The sequence below is a fragment of the Seriola dumerili genome, unplaced genomic scaffold (assembly GCF_002260705.1).
Source record: "Seriola dumerili isolate Sdu_G_001 unplaced genomic scaffold, Sdu_1.0 BDQW01000219.1, whole genome shotgun sequence".
Classification (NCBI taxonomy): Eukaryota; Metazoa; Chordata; class Actinopteri; order Carangiformes; family Carangidae; genus Seriola; species Seriola dumerili.
In genome coordinates, this window is record NW_019174474.1 from 4,333,114 (window position 1) to 4,356,591 (window position 23,478).

The following is a 23,478-nucleotide window of genomic DNA, read 5'->3' on the forward strand; positions in this document are numbered from 1 at the left end:
TACCCCGGCAGGTCCTCAAACATTTATGAGTTCTTCAGCTCATGTTGCTCCACAGAGGCCTGTTAGATTTCATTGCATAATTCTGTACTCTGTTCCAGGCTCTGTTGTGCCAATGAACCTCTGTTTATTTGCCAGGATGTTTCCTATCTCTGCTCCCTCAGCTCACAAGCCAAAATAACAATGACTTTCATCACTGAAAGGACTGGTTGATCCCTTGTCATACAGGAGGTTGGTGCAAAATGGGCTCACACAGCTGCCTTTAGCAAATACCTCCGGCTGTCTTCACAATATCATGAACATAATCTTGCTGCCAAAGCTAAATTAAACAGTGTTTTTATACTTTTCTAAAACTGCAGTGACATTGTGTGTTAAAACTGTTATTTATCACAGGGGGGTAAGGTTTTGACTGTTAAGTCGATAATGAAAACCACAGGATATGAAATGCTTTTGGTGTTATTTTCAATTTGCCCTTATTCATCACTATATCTTCTCGCAGGAGCAACTTCAAAGATGTTGTGGTGTATGCTGCTCAAAATGCATTTGCGTGACGACAAGATAATAGCCGGCTCGCTCATTCAGAGACGTTCTGCTGTCAGGGCAGAGCTAAATCAAAGTATTAAGAGCTGTCCATGGTTCTGAATTATCCACTGGTTTGTCCTCACACATTCCTTTCTCTCACTTGCACTCTATGCATCTATCTATCTATCTATCTATCTATCTATCTATCTATCTATCTATCTATCTGTTTTATTTTTCACACTGCATCTGCTCTGTACTTCTCCTTCAGCTGTAACCTTCTGTAGCATTCCCTCTTAAGCAATTTGCAAGTTACTACAGAGGTGAGAGAGCGTTAGATGAGATTTTTTTTTTTTCACCAAGAGAAATGGCAGGAAGAGGCAGAGCTGAAGAGAAAAGTGTGAGGAAACATGGAGACATGAGAGAGCAGCTTTACCCAGCCTGTAAATGTCAGAAAGCTAATTTGCAATTTAACATGTGCTGCAGATCCATATCAACACTCAATGGCCCTATTACTGCTCAATGTATTGCATAGCATAGCTTGAGAGATCAGATTTAAAAGAGACGGTCTGTGGAACTAATGGTAAAAATCTGACTTAGGCACTGATGAAAGCAATATGTGCAAGGAAGTGAGAGGAACTGTGATCCAATGGCGCCCACTAGAGTAAAACAGGTCACCTGCATTTTCTGGGACTGATTTACACAGACTAATCCTGGAGCAGTGCAGCATTATACTTCACAGTTTAACTCGCAAGTTCTGACTGCTAATATTGTGTGAAATGACAAACACCTAGAAGAAGATAAGAAAATGTGTTTTTCCACAGTGGACCGTTGGTGCTTGTTTACTGTTGGCTCACATCCCAGTTATAACCTGCTGTTCCTCTTGTGATGCCAAATTAACTGGCAGCATGTGCAGAAAACTGTTAGCACGATATCTTATTCTTAAGAAGAGGAGGAGGAGGTGAGGAGAGCTAGATGAAGAGGTGGGGAGAGAGTCGCTCCCCGCAGGTGTGTGGCTGGTGTCCCTCTCTCCTTGTTTCTGTCCTGAGGGATGAGAGTGGATGGTGGGATTTATTTTCTCCATCAGCTCTGCGGGGCTGTTTTGTACCACACCTCCATCTGCCTGAAGCAATCGCATTATGTGCACATGCACGCACGTGTGAGTGCACACATAAACGCACAACAGGCACAAACGCACATGTTGCTACCAAAAAGCTGATGATTCACACACTCTCTCTCTCTCTCTCTCTCTCACACACACACACACACACACACACACACACACACACACACACACACACACACACACACTCTCTCTCAGGACATGAAATCAGATGAGTTTTTCTGGCAGGACAATCCATCTTATATGAAGATGCCCAAATTTCAATCCCAAACAAATGCAGCAACGTTATCCTGAGCAACATTCAACACAACATGGCAACTGATGCTTCACAGGCATATGGACAGAGACACACACAAATTCACTCACACACCCATCCTGCAAAAACACACACAAACACACGCACACACACATGCACAAACACACCCATGCACGCACGCACGCACGCACGCAGGGGTGAGGACCTCTTTTTGTCGCCTCAGCTGCTTCAAGCTACTTGCTCTGCTCTGTGTTTGTCACTGGCAACAGTTTTCATTTACTCACAGTGAAAGGTCAGAGCAGTCATCTTTTACTGAATCACAGTGGAATCAGCAGGGCTGTGTAACACACAGACAGTCATTTATCCACAGCAGGTCTCCTCACTCTTCTCTATGTCAAACACATCTCATGAGTCATTAGTAGTGGCAAAACCTGAACGGTCATAATCATAAATTATTTGCTCCTAATGATGGCTGCTTCTAGGTTTTCACATTCAAGCTACTGCACTAATGATTGATCCATCATTTGCCTGAACTGAGCGTGATGCCTTGAAAGATTTGTGGTCTTCTTAAATTTAAAATCAACACCTGTCATAGAAAAGGTGGAATGTTAGTGCTCCCCACACCCACCCACCCCCCAGGCTTGTAGCACCAAGTTGTTCCCTGCAGAGGTGTTTCCAGAGCTCAGGGCTTCAGATGAGAAGATGAAGGGAACTCCTGCTGCAAGTTAGTTCTTCAAAAGCTCTCTCTTATCATTGGCTTCCCTACATGCAAAAGCTTCATATTTGCTTGTCTTTTATGTGTGTATAATATTATTTAAATATTAAGCGTGTGACTGTGTGTGTGCTCTCTTCTGCTCAGTTCACTGGGTCAGGTATTACAAGGTATTGCTCGAAGAAGTGAACCTGCTTCTTCTCTCTCTTCCAGGGTTGTGTACACTAACACATAACAACTTGAGCACAAACACAGCACATACTGTAAAGTATGTGCTGAACTAATGTTGATTGCAATAATGATTACAGTCACCCATTGATGGTTCGGTGAGTGTGATATTCCCAGAGCACACAGGTTGAAGAAGCCAAACAGCAGAGAAAGAAAAGACAGCTGATGAAATTGCATCAGTGTGGAGCATCTGCTTCTTTATATTCTGTATCTCAATTCTCTCTTTTTCTCTCTCCCTTTCTCTCTCTCTCTCTCTATTTCACTTACACACACAAACAGTAGCAACTGAATGTAGGTCAGTCCTGTAGAGAGATGTGAAAGTGAATAGTAAATCAAAACTATCTATCAGCCGATGCCACAGCGATGATTCCCTGCGGCTAAACAGCAACGCTGGACAGCATACAAGCTAAATGATAACGCACGCACGCGTGCGCGCGCACACACACACACACACACACATCTCTAAAGGTACAGTGGATGTGTTGCATAATTCATCAGGACCAAAGAAAACAGCTATTATCTGATTTCCACTCCTCAGTGAATCTGTTTTAGGTGTCAGCATTACTTTGCATAAAATCACCTGGGATGAGACTCACCTGAGTGAAGTGTTCTAGTGATTAAAACTACATTTGTGTTAGGATTTCTATGTAAGCCTATACTCATTTTATCTCTCTGTCTCACTCCCATAGACACACACAATGCCAGCTTATTTAAATGCAGATAACACCTTCCTTTTCTTTCCCTGTCCACCTGAGTGAAGCATTGCTCTGAGAATAAATAAATAAATGGGCCCAGTACTGGACTGTACATTACAAAATCAGCTGTGACGTCCATTTCTCCTCAAACTGGCAGCTGCTGCAGCACTGCACCAGAGATTTATTTCTCCTCTTGTTTGTGTAATTGACCGTGTGTCAGGTCGAATCAGTGGCAGAAACCAAGGTTGCCAGTGAGGACAGAAACTCAGCTGCAGGCCCTCAGACTGATTCTTTCAGTCAAAAGGCAGATAAACATCTCATGCACAGCTCAGGACATTCTGGACAGTCTCTGTCCTGCCACAGTAGGTGTCTCATGGCTTCGTGTTCAGCCACATTAGGCAGGTACTTTCGGCAGAAAACCTCTAAAAACCTACTGCAGCCTACATGGCCCGCTCAGCACCTTACAGCAGACACACACACACAAACACACACACAGCAAAATGAAGCATTGAGCAGCTGAAGAGCCAGATATTCTCCTCAGGAGTTGCTAGAGTTAAAAGGAGAGGGAATGTTATCCAGTTCATTGAGTGACAATGTTGTTTGTGTCAATAAGCAATTGTTTGCAATCAAGTTTGGCATAACAACTAACCACAAGTGATGTAAATGTTGTGTTCACAACTTAAATATATATATATTAAAACTAAACGGACCCAGATTAGAACAAAACCATGCACTCAGAATAATAAATCAGTTTACCTGCATTGTGAAGTCAATAATAGGGGACTACATGTCCTGGCCGCGCGTGACGTCATCTTTACTCGACAGTTTCCGCGGGCGAACGTGTGACGTTTTGTTTTGGCTCCTCTTAACGGACCTTCCGGCCCCTGATCTTCACTCTCATGTCAGACGGCCCAGGATGGATTACATCTGCCTCCTCTTCCTCAACATTTGTCTGATTTGCACCTGCGCGGCTTCACCGCCGAACTTCGTGCTGTTTTTCGCAGATGACTTGGGATTCGGGGATTTGGGCTGTTATGGACACCCCACTTCACTCACCCCCAACCTGGACCGCCTGGCTGCGGGAGGTCTGCGGTTTACAGATTTCTACTGCACCAGCCCAGTATGCAGCCCGTCCAGGTACCGTCTGTAACACACACATGACTGACATCGACTGATTTCATTTAACCTCCATATGTGAGAGGAAGAGTCAGGTCTTAATGCTACTGCATTAACAAATTAGCACACACATTTTTATGACTTTATGATCCCATAAATCTCTTAAGTCAGTAAATGATAACGTAATGTAACTTACTGTGTGTTACTTGAAAGTTTCAGTTGTAAAATGCGTGATTAAAAATACAACAGTGACATTAATGCTGTCTAATGATTAGGATTCTCCCCCCTGGCTCAAATACTTAAATATTTGTTAAAATATCTATACGTCAGCAAGACTGTGAGCCTCCATTGGAATATTATGCAACCAGATATGAAGATAAACTGATTAATATGAACTCAGAGCTGATAAATAGACACACTATAAATCCAGTTTTTAATTTGCTATGTGTGTGTGTGCATGGCCACGAAAAAGAGAGAAACATTTTTTCAGAGGTGTAATTGTGTCACAGTTTGAAACCAGCACAGCAGAGTCTGACAGTGTGGTTTACATTAAAATCTTCAGTTTATTACAACATTATAACATTTAGTTTTGTACAGTTCAACGCTTGAGGGGGGAACTAACCATGGATCATGTAGTTTCAGTGACAAATGAGGAAATATAACCAGGAAATATATTACTTAAGCACTGCATTGTTCAACGGAACCAAGATTGAATCACGGTTCAGTTTCAGTCTCTAGCTCACTACTCAAACACTACCTTCTGCTTTACCCACGTTATGCACTGTCCACTCTCCCATTTCTTTTAAATGACAGCCTTGTTTGGTAACTTTGGCTTGTCAGGGCGTCCTTGTTGACAGGGCGTTATCAGACCCGCTCAGGCATCTACCCAGGAGTGTTGTACCCAGGCTCTGTCGGCGGTCTTCCTCTGAATGAGACCACCATCGCTGAGGTCTTGAAACCTCAGGGTTATGCCACCGCTGCCGTAGGGAAGTGGCACCTGGGATTTGGAGCCAATGGGATGTTTCTTCCAACCAAGCAGGGGTTTGACCAGTACCTGGGGATCCCCTACTCCCATGACATGGTCAGTGTTATTTAGTTTTTAAAAGTAATCTGTGATGATATTTGTTAGAAGTATCTTCATGTCATTTATTTTCTCTAATGTCTGTTTTAATATTTGTTCCTCTGTTTCCGTTTTCTTCTCCCAGGGCCCCTGTTGGAACCTGACTTGTTTCCCTCCAGATGTTAAGTGTTTCGGATTGTGTGATGTTGGCACTGTAACGGTCCCGCTAGTGCACAATGATGTCATCAAGCAGCAACCGGTCAATTTCCTGGACCTGGAAAAGGCTTACAGTGACTTTGCAACCGATTTCATTACTACATCAGCCAAGAAAAAACAACCTTTTTTCCTCTACTATCCCTCCCATGTAAGCAACAAATACACTGTGAGATAGAATACTGTTCAAGCCAGCAAAATAACACAGTCAGTGTAAAATCTGAGCATTGCCCATGTCAGTTTTTAACTCTTTAAAAATGTGCGGAATAGTCCAGGTGAGGTTTTAAAGGCAATACAGTCCACAATGTTTTCAACCCCCTGTTGATGGATTATGGTAACTCAGTTCAGTGAGACAGCAAATACTACAATAACAGCACATTCTTCTACTTCCTCGTCCAGCACACCCACTACCCCCAGTATGCAGGTCCAGGGGCAGCAGGAAAGTCTTTGAGGGGCCCATTCGGAGATGCTCTTTTGGAGTTTGACAACACTATAGGAAACTTATTGACAACTTTGGAGAAGACAGGAGTGATCAACAACACACTGGTTTTCTTCACTTCAGACAATGGGTTGGTTTTCCCCCTGGTTTGTTCGTATACGCAATGCATGATGTATTTGTCATCACTTTCTTACTGTACACTAACATTTTAACACACCTAGTAGTTCTGATACAGTAGCGTGTTTATCCTCTGCTCAAAGGTCAAGTTGCATTATATCTGTGTCCTCTTTTACATTAGATTTATGGCCTTCTTGTGATAATGCATTTATTGTCTTTTATCTAATAGTGTGTTGTTCCTGTCTCTGTGTGTAGACCTGAACTGATGCGTATGTCCCGAGGCGGTAACGCTGGCCCTCTGAAATGCGGGAAAGGCACCACATATGAGGGTGGTATGAGAGAGCCGGCCATTGCCTACTGGCCAGGGACCATCAGGCCAGGTCAGGACACCTCAGTCAGATGCAAAAAGTCTAGACTGCAGGATACTTTCAAAGATAAAAAATGAAAGCTTTAGTTTTGCACTAAACCAGCGCTTTCTGTATATAAAAATCCAAGGTAACATCAGTTTCCCCTTTCAAAGACCACATTGGTGGTTTTTCATGTTTCAGCCACATGTACTGAACCATTTTTAAACGGATACCAAATGTTTTTACACTGAATTCAGTATGAAAATAAACACCATAACGAAACACATGACTTTTGATTGCTGCTGCTCTCTCTTTTTTTTTCTGTATGCATCTCTTCAGGTGTGACTCATGAGATGGCCAGCACTCTAGATATCCTCCCCACCATTGCAAGTCTGGCAGGAGCCAAACTGCCCACGGTGATGCTGGATGGGCTTGATATGACAGAAGTCCTTTTCAACCAAGGAAAGGTAGTGGCTTCATACCTCACACTCAGCCTCACATATTGAAGTATTGTTAAAATCAAGATGGTGTATTGATTTTTATCTTTAACCCTTGTTTTGCAGAGTAAAAGGGAGACGATGATGTTCTACCCCACAGATCCGAGTGAAATGTACGGCCTGTTTGCTCTCAGGCTGGGGAAGTACAAGGCCCACTTCTATACACGAGGTACAGTAGGCTTCATGCAAGAGATCCAGCATAATCACACGGTCAGAACTGAGGTGGTTTTGACTCCTGGTTGTTCATGTTTTTGTGCATCAGGTGCTACCCACAGCGGTACCACCCCAGACCAAGACTGCCCAGTATTCGCAGTTCTAAAGCCCCACGACCCCCCTCTGATTTTCGACCTGGAGGCTGACCCCTCTGAGCACTACCCTCTTCCTCTGATGGGAAGACCTGACCTCCAAGCCCTGGTGGAGCAGATCAAGACAGTTAAGGAGCAGTTTGAAGCCTCCATGGTGTTTGGCGAGAGCCAGGTATTCAAAGGAACAGACCCCAACCTGGAGCCCTGCTGTAATCCTCAGTGTAGCCCCAAGCCCAGATGCTGCCAGTGTTGATGGGACTGATTTTCACAACTGCTAATGAAGACACTGCGGGGAAGCCTGGAGGTACTGCACTGCTTTTACCCTAAAATTGCTCAGTGTATTCACAAGATGTGATGTTGATTTTGTAATCATGCATTGCTACTTTCTTGTGAACAGTTAAGTTTTCAGTACTGTTCATACTGAAAAGTAATATTGCAAACAATCTGATTCCTCAGTGAGGAGATGATTTTCTTGATCTTGATATTAATATATTTAAAAGTAATGTTTAACAATGTACTGTATATTTTCTGACTTGAATACATGTTTTATTAATTGATTCATTTTGTACTTTCCACTTCCACATTGTTTATGATGATAAAGATTTTAATAAATATATGGGTTTGTATGTGAATGTTTTGCAGCCCATTTTAATCACATAAACAGTCAAGAGTATATGTGAAGAATAAAGACAACAATAAAAGTTTAGGACATCAAGCATATATTTTATTCATAAGACCAAATCCATGACAAGGCAGAGTGATTTTTTTGTCATTTTTTTCTTTGTTTTTCCCTTGAATTTTACAAGTCCATGTTTTTAAAGATACAAGATAGGATATGTTTGTTCTGTCACATACTGTTTTGCTCTAGGTATACAGTGAAGAATCTTGTTAATGTAATAAAGTCAAAAGTTTGGTTTAACTGTTAATGTATGTCTCAGCGGCTATATGGGACTAGATCATCCTCAGAGGTTGTTTTTGTGTAGCTGAGTGGAAAGAAGGATTTTAACTAGGCTGTAACAAGATAGAAAAACATAATCAGAAGCAAATAGATACAGATCAGAGATGGGTCACACTGTTGGAGCTCAAAGGCGATTACTATAATCGGCAAGACGCAATAATAGTTTCCAGTGGCAGCTGACTCAGTCACTATTCAGCTCTAACCGCAGATTGGTCAGTAGTCTGGTGGGTGTGTCACACACTAATGATGTCACATCTCACAAATGTGCCCTAAATGTGCTGCTGAAGCCTGTTTGTAGAGAGTTATGAAGTTGGCAGGAACCCAAATGCCACCTGTGTGACAGATACTGAGATAACACCTTGTGTAGGAACATAACACACTGAAATAAAATTATTGCAGATCACAGATATTTACGGGTTTTTCTTTTCTTTCAGGGGTTTTTGTCAGGTTGTGATCTTTTTTTAATTTTTTTATTTATTTTTAATTAATGTACATATTCATCTCAGTAACATACTCAACATAAAGGACACAGCACTATCTTAGATTCGCTATTGTATATACATGATCTAACTGACAGCGATACATATGTAGATAACACCCCACCCCCCTCCTGCCATATCAGTGTTCAGTGCACATTTAACACTGAAATCCTGCAGATCTGAGGTGTTTGTTTGTTCTGGTGGACTGTGACTGAAAGCAGCAGAACAAGATGCTAAACAGTGTCTGAAAGAACGATGAGGATGGTAGGGAGTGGTAAACCTCAAAGCCTGAAATTTCAGGTAACAGCTGACTGTGGTGCCTGCATCATTTTTTTAAATATACCCCCTCCCATAATGTAAGGTGCTAGAAACTAAGCTATGATATGCTACAACAACCCCAGAGTAGGGAATTGTGTAACATGTGAATGAGGCTTTAACCCTTGACCAGACTAAAAGCAATAAATAAATAAATATGGGAATATGAGGCCAACCCTAATGTCCATCATAGTTAAAAAACAAGATCGAAGTCTAACCATTTACATAACTATAAAACCTCCTTTTTAATGCTTTATTAAAGGTTTGATTCCATTGTGATACCAGGACCAAGAATTAGCAGGACACTCACTGCACAGTAGGCACACTGCCATACAGCATTACTGGTACATGGCTACAGGTCAATCTAGTCCTTCCTTTTCCCTCGTTGAAACTCCCAAGTCAAAAGAAAACGGAGACTAGGACGTCACTGAAAACCAGAGTTAAACAGTCAGAGGTGTGAGAATATGGCTTTTCAGAGGGCCTTTGCTTTCTTTGACCTGAAAGTCACATCAATCATTGCAAAGCATACAGTGGTGCACAGTTTAACAGTTGAATAATTTCCTATGAAAGCTCCCCGTGGTGAAGGTCAGCAAACAGTGCATTTTTGAGGACTGGACAAAAGTAAAATGGTTCTGTCATATCATCCAAATGTGCTGACAGTTGCTGCGCCGAATCCAAGCTGAATAAAATATCTGCAGGGCTAATGACATTCAAAGTTCATTCCAAGTCATTACTGCTTTTCTAAAATCTCATACACCTGCAGTTACTCCTGTGAGAGTGACTCATTATTACCCACAACAAAACTAAGAACAAAATCCCCTCCATCGGTCTCAACTGTGTGTTTCTTAATTAGTGTGGATGAGGCGCCTGTATGTCTACTTTCTATACATGTATTTACAACACACACTACATCTTGTACGCAACACAGGGGTAAGCTCGGACCAAGGACAGTTTACTGCACTCTCTCTACTTTGCTCCAATGCCACTATCAGTAGAAATCAAATGAGCAGTTTGTCAATATTGAACAAATACATATTTACAGTTAATTAAACGCCAGCCTCTTGATTCTACACCATTCCCGTACTGATTGATGAGCTGCTTGCCATTCATTTGGATATGTGTATTTCTTGGTGTGTCTGTGTGCATTAACCCTACTAGCCATGCATTGAAAAGTGAAACAGCAGTAGTAGGTATATTGTTTTCATTTCAAAAGAGGAACCTTTAAATAAACAGGTGCTCAGCGTCTTAGTTTTATATCATAGAAAAAGATAAAAGAAACAGGCAATCGATCCATCGAGGTGATGGAAACAAACAAAGAGAGAGAGATGGATGAAATCAGTCAAATGCCTAGCAGACTGTAGAAATGAACATCCCAGTTTTAGAGGGACACAGAGGAGTATTTTACAATGGAGAGAAGACCCCACTGACAGTGCCCTCTGGTGGCAAACTTGATGAATATACACAAGCTGTGGAGGAAGAAGGTGGTCCTCATGGCAACACTTCTTACTCTAGGTAGATGTCCTCGGTGGGGCAGGCGTACTCCAGATGTTCCTGGTAGTACTCTTGGAAGGCTCGTCTGCAGAGGAGACAGATGAGCGCATGACTAAAGATCCGCCTAACAGCTATTAGAGGACAGAGCATTTCACAGTCATGCTCTGTTTCCAGCAGTGAAAACAAAAAGAGTGCTCATTAAACATAATGCAGAGCCACTCTGGCTAAAACAAAGGAGGGTTACTGTTTTTAGACAGGTTCTGCCCTTGTTGTTGGGTCTGCAGCACAGGGAGAGAGGCTGATAGATGAAACCGTTCAGCCCATCCCATTCTCTGCTGCCTGATCTCACTCCATCCAGAGACAGTCAACGTATCCGCTTCTTTAATTATTCAAATCAAAGCTCACACACATGCACACACATAAAAGGCTAGTGTGTAAAAAATAAACCTCAATCAGTGCTTACTTATTCAGCTACAGATGAGCCTGATAAATGTGATATACAGCTAGTTAGCATTAATTCCGAAATCTTTTAAGGGCTGTTAGTTTTAAGCATCTTGCAAATTAAAGTGCGCTTAAAGTGTAAGTAGAGTAAATATATGAACTCAACTATATGAACATGGCTTATAATATAAAAAAACAACAGTATAAAAACAATGTGAAGTCATTCCTGTCCCATGGTATACACTTGATATAGAGCACTTGATATACTAATGTAATTTGGCCTCACCCAACACACTCTGCTACAGGTCTCATGGACTCCTGGGAAACAAACACGTGGCAAGCAAATCTGTTCAGCATGGGGTGCTTAGTGATGAAGCCAAAGTAGCTGCAGAGAGAAGAAAACAATATGATGCAATCAGTCGGGTGTTACACTGTACACCGGTAGCATCAGGGCAGGATATCGGATGTTTGTTTACCAGTTGTTCCTCGGATGGCATCCACAGAACGAGATGTTCTTCATCTGGAAGAAGTGACTACATCTGTCGTACTAAAGATGGCGGGATGCAAAGAGAGAGGAGTTTAGTTGGAGACAAGTCAGGTTAAGTCAAGTAGATTTTATTTAAACCCGAACTTTGTGTCAGAGGGCTTCACAACCAACATAACATACTCCCTCTATACTCTTGTTGTATCTTTGCATTCACAGTCTCAAGATAATTGTGTTTTGTGGTATGGTTTCATACATGCGTATACAAATACTCCCTTGATTTATTCAACAATATTTCAGCAAGTTGTGATAAATCACCAATAGAGCATTAATCCATTATAAAGGCATTTTAAAGGAATTAGTGATTGATAGCAATTCACTGGTTGATTCATTCATTTGTCCATACCTCATCGAGGGTGTCATACTCATCCTCCAGGCTCATGATCAGTTTCACTCCTTGCAAACTAATCTCCAACTCACACAGAGAAGGAGGCCGCACATGTACCGTTCGTTTCCTCGATATCGCAATCTAACCGGCAGAAAACGTTCATGTTAAAATGAACGGGACTTCATGATGCAAGCTGTATGTGCATACACTTTTTGTGATTGTGCATGTGTTATGCTGTTCTCCACTATGCTTACCTTCTGCATGGCAGCACAGAGAATACCATTGCCTTGGTGATAAGGGACCTCGACAGACCCCAAAAACTGAACGCTGAAAGTCTCAATCCATGCTGGATTTCTTTTCATTCCTACAGGGTGTGATGTGGCCATACATACAGAACATGTGATTCTTTTGAGATTCACAATCAAACAGGTGAAAAGACAGTGGGTGTATCTCTCCACTCACCCAACAACTCCTTAGACTGGCCTATGACCTCATGGGCATAAAAGGCAGGGAAGATGCCCCTCTCCCCTGTCCGCATGTTGTAGCCTCTGTACCAGTAGTCATCCTCTTCTTCCTCCACATATAAAGGATCATCCACATCCAGCTCCAGCTCATCTGCATGTCTAGGAATGAACCTGCAGAGGGCAGCAGAGAGGGTGAGGAAAAAAAAAGAAAAAGAAAACCCTCTCTGTTAAACTGTGTCCTTACATGGTATCTTTGCAGCTGAGCATCCTATAGACTGGGCTATATTAGATCAGGAAGCAGCTGTTTGGGTTTCAGGTGACTCCCAGTGGGGAGCAGAGAGAGAGGAGTAATGAAACAGCTGACAGAGAAAGACAGTGGGTTGGGTGGAGGAGGAAGACAAAGAGCTCTTAATGTGGAGACATAATTACTGAAAGAGGGCTGTGGTGAAGCAAATACATAATTACACATGCACAACATGTACATGTATACAAGGGAGGAGCATGCAGCTTTCACACACACATTCAAATACAGGCGGTGGCTGATCTAATTATAACTGGCCACCCTGCAGTGCTCGAGTCCAGCTGTAACTTGGACATCTACCCTCCTCCTCACCAACAATATTAGTAATTCACAATTTCTGCATGACCCCAACAGGACACTGAAAGCCACGAAACCTTGCTTTGTTTATCCATACAAATGCAAAATAGTAATTGGAAAGCTGGAGCTAATGACATTCACGATTCACCGTACCAGACTGTTTCTACAATCAACGAAAACAACTATTATTGTTTGCAATATTTTATTATTCATCAGCTTTTCGCTGTAATTCACAGCAAAATAGCTGCCACTGTTGTCCAATTTTTAAAAATGGCAAAGTGTTCTGTATGTCTTCTTACCTGTAGACTGCTCTGTGTGTCTGGTCCCTCTCCTCTCCATTGATCGTACAGGAGAAAAGTCCAAAGGATTCTGTGCCTATGTGGCAAACAGACACCAGTTACATTGTCTTAATGCCCTGAAAACTACCTTTATAAAATGGAACTAAAATGGAACTAAAATGGTAAATGTCCAAAATAAAATACACTCAATACTTTCATTTTTCTCTGAATGTTATTTGTTGAGGCAACATTTCTCATGTAAACTTTCTGTGAGGAAGTCTATATGAAGGCTAATTGGATTTGTCAAAAAAGAAATGGCAATATAAGGCTTTGTAATGAACCTTTCATTATGCAAATCACCCTTCATTAGAGATATAAGTCTTGAAGTGAGACCACTGATTGATGATGGGTGTACTGGGAAACAGAGCCCTCCCATAGGTCTTGTGTGGGCTCCCTGCCAAATTTGGAACACATGTTAATGCATCAAGCTGACAGTAATGAGTTAAACGCTAATACAGTATATTCATCCTAAGGACCATGAAGGGGTAATTTTAGCAATAATGCTGCTGGGCTGTAACATGTAGGGTATATCATTTCCACTGGCCTAAGTTAAAGGAGTTCAGCATTTGTGTTCAACATCTCCTGGCTGTAGTTTCATACTTAACAGACAGATTTATGGGTGGTATCGATCTTCTCATCCACCTCACGGCAAGACATAAAATAAAGTATGTTTCCCGAAATATCTGATGGAATAGCCTTGTGCTTGACTTACTGGACGAGCGGGAGGTGCTGTTGACGAACACATTGAGAAACTTCTTGGAGAATGGGAGGTCAGCCTCAGGGGAGGAGTCCTCAGAGGAACTGAGAAGTTCTGGCCTCACCTCCTCATCCTCTCGACCATAGCCCACCTCACCCGTTCCCAAAGGCTCTTCATCACATAATGTGGAAAGCTCACTGTCGTCACTCAGAACAGAGGTGCACCTGTGACGAGAAGATCTCGGTTTAAGGGTAGCCACCATAAAACTGCTGGTTTAACTAAGAGAAGGCAGACAATAAAGAAGGTAGCATTTACTTTGAAAAAAAAACATGAGCACTATTCATCCAGTATTATGCAATATTATCTCTAAAAACTAGTTTTACAGTTACATAAAGATGCTGTGTTATCATCTACAGCTGGAAGGATTATGCAAGTTATATTCCATTATCTCTGCTCAGTTTAAACAGAGAGTGTTACATTATGTTATTACATTGCCCCAGCATACCTTCTGAGGCTGACTAGTTCCAACGTAGTATTTTCATCCACCACTAGCGTGTACTTCATGGAGTCATAGGCCAATCCATCATCTTCATTCGGTTGCCTGAGAGCCAGATCTTTCTCACACAGTGGGAGATCATGATCAGATATAGGATGGTCTTGCACACTGGTATCAATGGGCGGTGAACTGTCAAGCTCCAAGTCACTACCCCTGTAGGACTGCTTCCTCAAGCCACCCAGGAATGGATAAGAGTCCCCATCGTCCTCCTCATCGTCATTGTCTGTGGAGTAGGTAAGGCTAAAGCAGCGGTTGGTCTGGGAGGTGGGGATGTCCAACGTCAGGCTGTGTTTGACCTCGGTGATACGCTCGAGAGAGGCCGAGGAACGGCTCGTTGGCCTGGGCTCAGTCTCTCGACCTTCGTCCTTGTCGCTGACCACACTCTCACTTAGGCTTGGTGAGTCCAGATCCTTCCTCCCCTCCATCATCATCAAGTCGTTATTGGGCTCTTCATCTTCCTCTTGTCTCCTGCCATTCTTCGCTGGTTTGTCTGTGAAGTTCTTCTCAGAGTCTTTAGTAGTATACAAGGAATTCAAATCTGTGGTTCCCCTCCCGTTATTTGCACAGCGCTCTAAAATCAGAGGGGTTATGGTGTCACCAGTAGGGTTGTTAATAAAGAGACGGGGACTAATCACCACTCCTTCTTTTGAAGACTCGGCATTCCTCCTTTCTCCAGGCTCCATCATTTCCATTCTGTACCCTTCACCCTCCTTCTCGTCGTCTTCTGATCCCTCCATCCCTGCTTTTTTCTCTCGGTCCTCATCATTGAAACCATCTCCCTCTCCAATGTCTGATGATGGCGAGATGGTGTCTGACACAGAAACCTTCCTCTTGAAGCACTCCTCAGGACAGCTGATTGGGTATGAGCCCTCTGAGATCATCCTGTTGACCAAGTTGCTCAGCAGCCAGGGTGAGTCTGAGTTCTCACTCAGGTCATCTTCGCTTTCTGATTCTGAGTCTCCCTCACTTGTTCCATCATATTCATCTGCACTTGGCATTAGCCTGGGTCCCACCGGCAGGTAGAAGGAGCGTTTGAAGCTCTCTAGGCTGTGGTCCGGTTCTATCTGGAGCACCATCTGTCTGGACAGACTGTCCTCACAGCACTGGGCTGGCGGCAAAGTCTCATCTGGGTCAGCCTGGTGCTCGCAGATCAGCTCATCATCCACATTATGCAGCCCCATCAGAGCTTGACCATCATCGTAGGACTCAGGAGGTAAGATGGGTGAGTCAACAGGGGATGGCGTAGCAATAGTGGGTGAGGGTAGAGGGGAAGGAGATGGTAGAGGAGACCCATCTTTGATTGGGTCAGGCTGGCCCAGAAGTAGAGTGGCTTTCAGTCCAACGATACCACTGTCCTGCTCTAACTCTGTATCTGGGTCCAGTTCCTGGTCTGATGTAGGCGAGCTGGCCTCCTCAATGGAGTTGGTGAGATGAGAAGAGCGTCCACTGCTACTGTCGTCACTGGTAAGGTCCAGCTCTGTCTCTGAGATAGAGGAGATCATGTTGGACACTACGGGACCTCCGCAGGCAAACGCTGCCTCCAGCTCCCCTTCAATGTCAGAGTCAGAGCCTGGAGAGCTGAGGTCCTTGTCCTGGTCTGAAGTTATGTAACCCCGTTGGTTCATATCAGCTATCCCTGGATCTGAGGATGGAGAGGTGGAGTCGTTAGCTGCTGCCTCCACGGCAGAAGTGGCTGGAGCATCTGAACTGTTGGACTGGTCGAGAGCATCTGAGCGGCTGGTGGACACATAGCTGGAGAAGGAGGCAAGCTCAGAGGGTTCAATGGAAGGGAATTCAATGTATGACGACTGGTTCTCCTTACACACCATATCGTAGGTCTCCTTACACATGAACTCCACTTCAAAGTCCTTCTCCAGCTCCTCATCGGACAAGGGTGTGTCGGCGCCATCGTTGACCCCCATGGGTGCAGTGGATGACAAGCAGTGACTGGTTCCATCTGGGTCTGGGTCATTTTCTGGCTCCAGACCTGACTCGCTGGTGATTGTGTAGGTGTCAGTGGCACGCCGGTTCGAATGTTTGTGATTGTGGTCACTGTTGAGGTCGTGGTCCACCTCTGTGTCCGAACACTGGGAGTGCTCATCTACGGAGGGTACTCTGGTCTTCTGGATTGAAGGGTCAGCTTTTGGCTCAGTGACATCACCAGAGCATGGGTGGGACTTATGTTGACCAAATGAGCCTACAGAGATAAAAAAAAAAAACAAGGTGTGGAGAAACAAGAAAGGGCATGAGAGAGTGAAAATAGAGGATGATATAGAGGATTATGAAGTAGATTATGTAGAGCAACTTGGACAATTAAAGAGCAAAGCTAGAAGGACAGAGCATGAAGAGAGATACAAGGTGCAGGTGTTTTCCTTAAGGATGAGGGATGAGCAAGTTCAGCAAACTCTTCTTAATATGTTAGACGCTACTTTGATTCCCTGGGACAAACTGCTTTGTAAGAATCAACACAATGAGGTTTTGCTGAACTTTTATATCACTCAACAAGTCAAATTCACATCACATCACTTCATTTCACAACACGACACCGATGTTAATGGAATGAGCCCTAAGCTTGCTGGGCTGGCCTTCTTGTTACCGTATTCGGGCCTCTCCCGCCTGTTGCCCTCCATGTCGCAGAGGAGGGGCCTGTGAGGGGACTGGGGGTTCCCACCCTCCCCTGCCTGTTTTGGTGGAATACCTTTGCTCTGAGACCCTGGTGCCTGGGAAACTGGAGAGGCTGGACACTGGCCTGTCACATGGCTACCATCCTCCAGACATGAGTGGGTTGGAGACAGACGGCCTGGAGGTAGAGTAGATATTGTAAATGATAATTTATAATAACTGAGCTTTAGTTGAAGGCAACAATCAACGGCCCGTGTGGGACAATTACTCCACAAGTGAAAAGCCTTAAGGTGAAACATGTTTCAAGAAACTTTAAATGCTGTTATATCTGATTTGGTGTTTTGAGAAATTGGCAATTTCATAAAAATGATTATTTATGTTAATTGTAATCTATACTTATTTGTGATTTTGGTGCCTCACTTAAGTCAATCGATTTCATTGTCAAGCCACAGAGCATCTGTGAGTTTCTGGGGGTGAATACAATCAGGAAATCCCTCACTGACCTCAGAGTTGTCCAGATAAATAAATGAATTCTGTTTCTGTACTCAAAATGTTTGAATATTAACCAAAATAAAATCTGCACCATGTGTAGTGGACACACAAATGAATACAAATGGAAATGAAAACATATTCACTGTCCACACCTAATTTATTCTGGATAGCTAGTCATGTACTCACCTTGTGAGGCAGGGTTGCGTAAGGAGTCCTGCCAGCTTCCCTTCTTTGGGGACAGACTGCTGTTGTTGTTCAGAGAATCCTAATAAGAGGAGAGAGGAAGGCGTTTTAACAAGCTTGTACATAACTGTTATGAAGACTAAACACTATGCATAATAAGTGTTACCTGCGACACAGCAGTGGTGAGGTTCAGTGTGGTGGGTCTGCTCTTTAGAGTAGCAAGAGTAGGGGAGAGAGGAGGGGAGGCAGAGGGGGATGGGGGCGCATCAGGGTCGACCTCTTCGTCCTCTTCCTCTTCCTCCTCGTCATCTTCATCTTCGTCGTCAATCATCTCAAACTCTTGGAAGTCATCCTGGAAGGAGCAGACTGGGTGGTGCATGTCACTCTTCTCCAGAATGAGGGAATCCTGACCCCAGAAAAGAAAGAGAGCGTTAGTGATGTGCTGAAGTAAAGAATTCTCTGTGCTTACACACACTCAGCATATTTCAGATGATAGATGCACTAATCAAAGCGTCTTCTGTTCTGACAGCAGAAGGGAAACTATTATGTAGCGAGCAAACACAGAGGGAAAAAAACGGCTACCTTCCAGAGTGTACTACTTCCTTTTTCATTTAATAGTTTTGCCAAGAACAAGCCTGTCTGAGAGATGAAAAGAACGAGGCGAGCACAGATGGACAGCATGCAGCACAGTGTTCTTTGATTACACAGAGGGCGTTTGTAAAATACAGACAAACACACACATATACACACATCAAAACACTGTATTGGGCAACTCAACATTAACAGCCACAGTACACTTTGCTGATATGTTCTTAATGCATTCTCAGGTCTTGTGCGTGTGTGAAGCCATGAACACGTGTGTGTGTGTGCGTGTGTGCGTGTGTGTGCGTGTGTGTGTGTGTGTAGGTAAGACAGAGAAGAATAAAATGAGAGTGGATCAATCCAACATCTCTCAGGTTTCAGATGGTTTACTGGAAAGTGGTGCATTAAATGATTTTGAGGTTTAATAGACCACACCTCCATAAACATGTGTGTTGCCGTGTATCCTTTACGTTTGCTAGATACAAGGTAAGTTGATGCGGGGGATTACAAAGCACAGTGGATTATTGACACACACCTCACAATGTTAAAGTAAATACTAGCTGTGGGGTGAAATGTTTGATTTAACTACACTTTCTGATAATGTTTTAATGTTATAATTGCCCCAACAGTATTGAAGGTCTCTCACCTGCCTTTAACCCTACTGAGGCTCCATTATGAGGAGACCAAAGTAACATCACACCACCATTATCTCTCCACGATGAACCTGAAGAGTTGAGTGTTGCTTGTGCTTGATAAATAAATAAATAAATAAAATGTTGACAAAAGCTGGTACATCGTCATTTTCATAGACAAACTGTGTAGTCACCATCACGTTTTTCTTTTTCTGATCATCTCTCCCCTACTTTGACTTTATTTGACAATGCAAACACCAGGATTGATTAGTCTGGTTTGCAGTTTGAACAGCGCTGCAGTTTCTTGGCGTTTCAGTGCAGTCTTTTTAATGGCCGAATCAAAGCTGACCCTCTCACTCATCCACCACACACAATTCTGCTGATGCCTAGCGCATCCACTTTATGCCACAGCAACAGAAATCAACACTCAATCTATTACCCAGAGAGTATGCATGAATATGCAGACTTATAACTAATTAACATATCTATTTTTTCCTGTGATTTAGCTGGGAAGAAATGTTTTGAATTGGTGCATCGGTGCAACAGACACAACAGACAATTATTTGTAAATAGATATGAATTCTCAGTTCTCACAACCAACTGTCAAGATTCACTGTGCGGTTTCCCCACACTAACCCATTACAATCCATCACTGGGGGTATGTGACATATAACTCCATTACAGTGTAAAAATCCAGAGATCCATCAATGGGGGTGTGAAAATGCCACATCTGCCTGGGAGAATAATCTGCACTGTCAGGAGACATCCAACTGACAGGCAAGCGAGCAGGCTTCAAGAAAGAGAGAGAACTATAAATAAGAGTTGTGTGTTGGCGAGAATCGATCCCCACGGTCTCCAGTTCCCAAGGACATCCAGCCCTGTGACTGTCTCTCCTCTGTCACCCAGCAGACTTATGCAAGCATGCTCTCCTGCTGGCAGGGGAGGCGCTGTAAATGAACTTAACCCTCTTACAGGCTCGCAAGCATCAGAGAGCACAAATGTATTCAATGTAAATTAAATTAGTCTAAAGGTAAATGGTATTCCATGTATCATACACAGACACACCCAAACCCATACAAACTGAACCAGTCCACAGATAGAGACACCCTTGTACGTCTTTTAAACAGCTCATTTATAAAGTCCTTTCTGCTCTTCAACAGCAGCTCGATAGGGCCGCGTCTGTGAATGCTGATAGGTTAGAAAAGAGATATCACTGTGACAAAAAAAAAAAAAAAAAGATGAAGGCAGAGCGGCTTTTTCATCTCTAATTAGCTTGTTCAGCATGGCTAATTCTATACCTACTGACTGCTGCACATGAGAAGAGGCAGCTCCACTACACAGCACCGCCCTCAGCAGTGGAGAGAGCAGAGGCTTTGGCTTGAACTGCGGGGCCATCTTGCTTAATGAGCTGACCAGCTGACAGAGGCAGCACTGGACAGATCAGAGAAACTGAGGACACAATCCTCAAGCGAGTGCTGGCTGCATGGCCTTGTGAATGAAGAAGACGCCAGGGACTCATAAATCTTGGAGAAGAGAAGTGGAGGCTGAGAATTAAGTGGTGTTTTAAGATCTAACAGGCAGTGGGGTCAGCGGAAAATAAAGAAGAAAGTGATGCCAAGCAATCTCGCTGACTAGTATACAGCTGTTGACTGACCATGATGCTGCCCAATTAGTGCAGAAGTGCTGGAGTTGTCTGACCCTCAATGCCTTTTCCTTTTTGTATTTGGGAGGTTGTCTATTCAGTGCATAAAACCATTCACCGCTGCATCGCTGGGCTCCATATATACCCGCAAACTCATCATAGATTTACAACATCTGCAGTGGTGGCATTTAGCTCACATCTAGATTGATCAATATACATAGGAAAGGGAGGAAGCAACTATGCAAAACATCTCTACATTTATTTTGTTTGTACAATGATAGATAGAAATTGTGTCTGTATGTGGGTGCATGTACCACCTAAGCCTGATTTATCAAATATAGCTTGCAATGTGGGTTAGCTTTATGCTGGTATGATTAGTCTCCCGATAATGGAGACCACCCAGTGAGTGATGGCCTCCATCTATCAGAGTTTCTGTACATTTCCACATTTTAAACTCGGAGTAATGCCACAGCGGAGACAGACACCATTGCTCTGTCACACACTGAATTATGCATGTGCTCATGGTATTCAATCAGGGCTCTGGAGAGACAGAAGAATCATAGGCAGAAGCAGCAGGGTGTGTGTGTGTGTGTGTGTGTGTGTGTGTGTGTGTGTGTGTGTGTGTGTGTGTATGTGTGTGTCTGTGTGAGAGAGAGACTCAGAGAGGCAAAAAAGGGAGGGACTCCCTCTGTTGTGTTCTCTCTGCTTATGTTTATATACTGGATTAAAAAAAATGAAAGGCCAAGGAAAAGCAAAAAAACAAATCACACGTGTGAAAACACACTGTCACCAGTGACATCACAGATAGGAGGAAAGGATAGCCTGAGCCAGAACTGCTAAAGCATTTAGTCATTTGGCAAAAAATGACCATTTCCTCAGAGACAGAAAATCAGTCATTGATAACAACCCCATGAACGATCTTTAATTACCTGCCATCAGCTTCAGATGACAGAATAAGCTATTTGAAGGCATCTTGTGCATGTCTATTTGTTTTTGTTCACATGTATGTGCGTCCTGCCGTCATAAAGGCTAAGTTCTGATCTAAAGGGTTTTGCAGATTAAGACCTGAACCCCATAACGAATTAGAATTAATCAGAGCTGGGGATTGGGGCCAGAGGATAATCTCACTGTTTAGATTGGCTGTTCCTCCAAAACATCAAAGACATGCTGCCCAATATGACCAAATCATACTGACATGAAAACCAAAAGCTTCTCTCTTCATCAGCAGAGTGCAGTGCACGAGGGAGGGACTGCTGCTGCTGCTGATGAGCTGACAAATGTCGCACACCCTACTGATGCAAGCAAAATCAAACACCATGCGAAATACCCTCCACGTGAAATTCTCTGTCTCCTCTGCACATACTAAGAGGGCAACTGGGTGTGTGTCCTATCCATCCCATGTCAGCAACATTACTTCCTCTGGGCAATGATGCAACATAACAAGGACCGACACTGTTGTTTGTGAAGTGAGCAGTCAGGGCCCCTGTTGATGTGTGTCTGATGTGCGTGTTTGACCGCATGTGGCAGGTAGAGAGGAGAAAGAAGGCACTGATGCATGGTTTACTACTGTATGACCTCTCTGGCATGATAAGAAAAAAATCCACTCTCTAAAGTCTTTCTCTCTCTGGAGGTCTCCTCACATGCTATGCAAAACCCAGCTTTGTTACAGAAGGGCTTTGCTGGCTATCCATAATGTGTTTTGTTGGTGGATTAAAGTGGAGGAAGCAAAAATATCTAGCACAGATTTATATCGAGAGCTTAAACCTCAGAACCAACCATCCCTGAGCTAAATCACTTCAGCAGTGAGGAGCAGAAGAGAGAAAGTCAAGGGAGGAAAGCATTACTGGAGCGGGAGTGGAGAGGTGGCAGAGAACAGGAGAGGAGGGAATCTGAGCTCTGTCTCCGAGCAACACTCTGCATAGAGAGGGAGGGAAGGGAAGACATATGGGAGGGAGGGAGGGAGGGAGGGAAAGACGGAGGGAGGGAAGGAGGTTGTCTCTGCATAGCAGCAAACTGCACTGGGTCACCCACCCTCTGCTGCAGCTGTGGCTCCACGCCACCAGCATAAAACATTTACATCCAACAGGAAGGAGAGACAGAGAGAAAGAGAGAGAAAGGGAGAGAGAGAGAGAGAAGGGGATGACACAATAGTTCTTAGAAACTGTGTAATTAAGGTCTAAGCTGGTCAGACATGTGGGCTGATATAGCTAATGACTCAATTATTTGCATATACTTCATAACACAGTCACATGAATATGAGGCTTAGTGGAAGTGCTACTTAGAATTCATATTATACGTGGAGAAGTTTGGTGAATGTATCCTGTTTGCTCATGTCCAGTATGTATGATGTTTGGTTATAATCTGAGTACATGGAGATTACTTCAGAAGTCTTTCACCTAAACACAGCCATGCCTGTTCCTCATCTTGTCCCTGGTATTATAATACGACGCTTATGGCCTCTTAAAACTGCAATGCTGGTAAGCTAGGTAGCC

At 43.4% G+C, this 23,478-nt stretch overlaps 2 protein-coding genes across 3 annotated transcripts in view; one reads left to right on the forward strand and one right to left on the reverse strand.

Moving 5' to 3' along the window:
- Window positions 1-4,405: 4,405 nt before the first annotated feature.
- arsa (arylsulfatase A) lies at window positions 4,406-8,987 on the forward strand. The gene is made up of 8 exons (XM_022754576.1): window positions 4,406-4,667; window positions 5,487-5,727; window positions 5,852-6,070; window positions 6,319-6,488; window positions 6,731-6,855; window positions 7,162-7,289; window positions 7,386-7,488; window positions 7,582-8,987. Exons 1-8 carry the CDS (start codon window positions 4,447-4,449, stop codon window positions 7,875-7,877), a joined length of 1,503 nt encoding a protein of 500 aa, XP_022610297.1. The 5' UTR covers window positions 4,406-4,446; the 3' UTR covers window positions 7,878-8,987.
- mapk8ip2 (mitogen-activated protein kinase 8 interacting protein 2) overlaps window positions 8,327-23,478 on the reverse strand; it is a 30,481-nt gene continuing 15,329 nt past the window's right edge. Inside the window, exons 3-14 of one of the 2 annotated variants that reach the window (XM_022754573.1) lie at window positions 18,297-18,536; window positions 18,134-18,212; window positions 17,430-17,633; window positions 14,783-17,030; window positions 14,293-14,501; window positions 13,542-13,617; window positions 12,643-12,815; window positions 12,435-12,544; window positions 12,199-12,321; window positions 11,785-11,855; window positions 11,595-11,693; window positions 8,327-10,952 (exon numbers count right to left, since the gene is read on the reverse strand). In XM_022754573.1, coding sequence (XP_022610294.1) covers window positions 10,880-10,952; window positions 11,595-11,693; window positions 11,785-11,855; window positions 12,199-12,321; window positions 12,435-12,544; window positions 12,643-12,815; window positions 13,542-13,617; window positions 14,293-14,501; window positions 14,783-17,030; window positions 17,430-17,633; window positions 18,134-18,212; window positions 18,297-18,536 — 3,705 coding nt within the window. In that variant the 3' untranslated portion in view covers window positions 8,327-10,879. The remainder of the gene's footprint in view (window positions 10,953-11,594; window positions 11,694-11,784; window positions 11,856-12,198; window positions 12,322-12,434; window positions 12,545-12,642; window positions 12,816-13,541; window positions 13,618-14,292; window positions 14,502-14,782; window positions 17,031-17,429; window positions 17,634-18,133; window positions 18,213-18,296; window positions 18,537-23,478) is intronic. The other variant, XM_022754574.1, reaches the window with a different exon arrangement.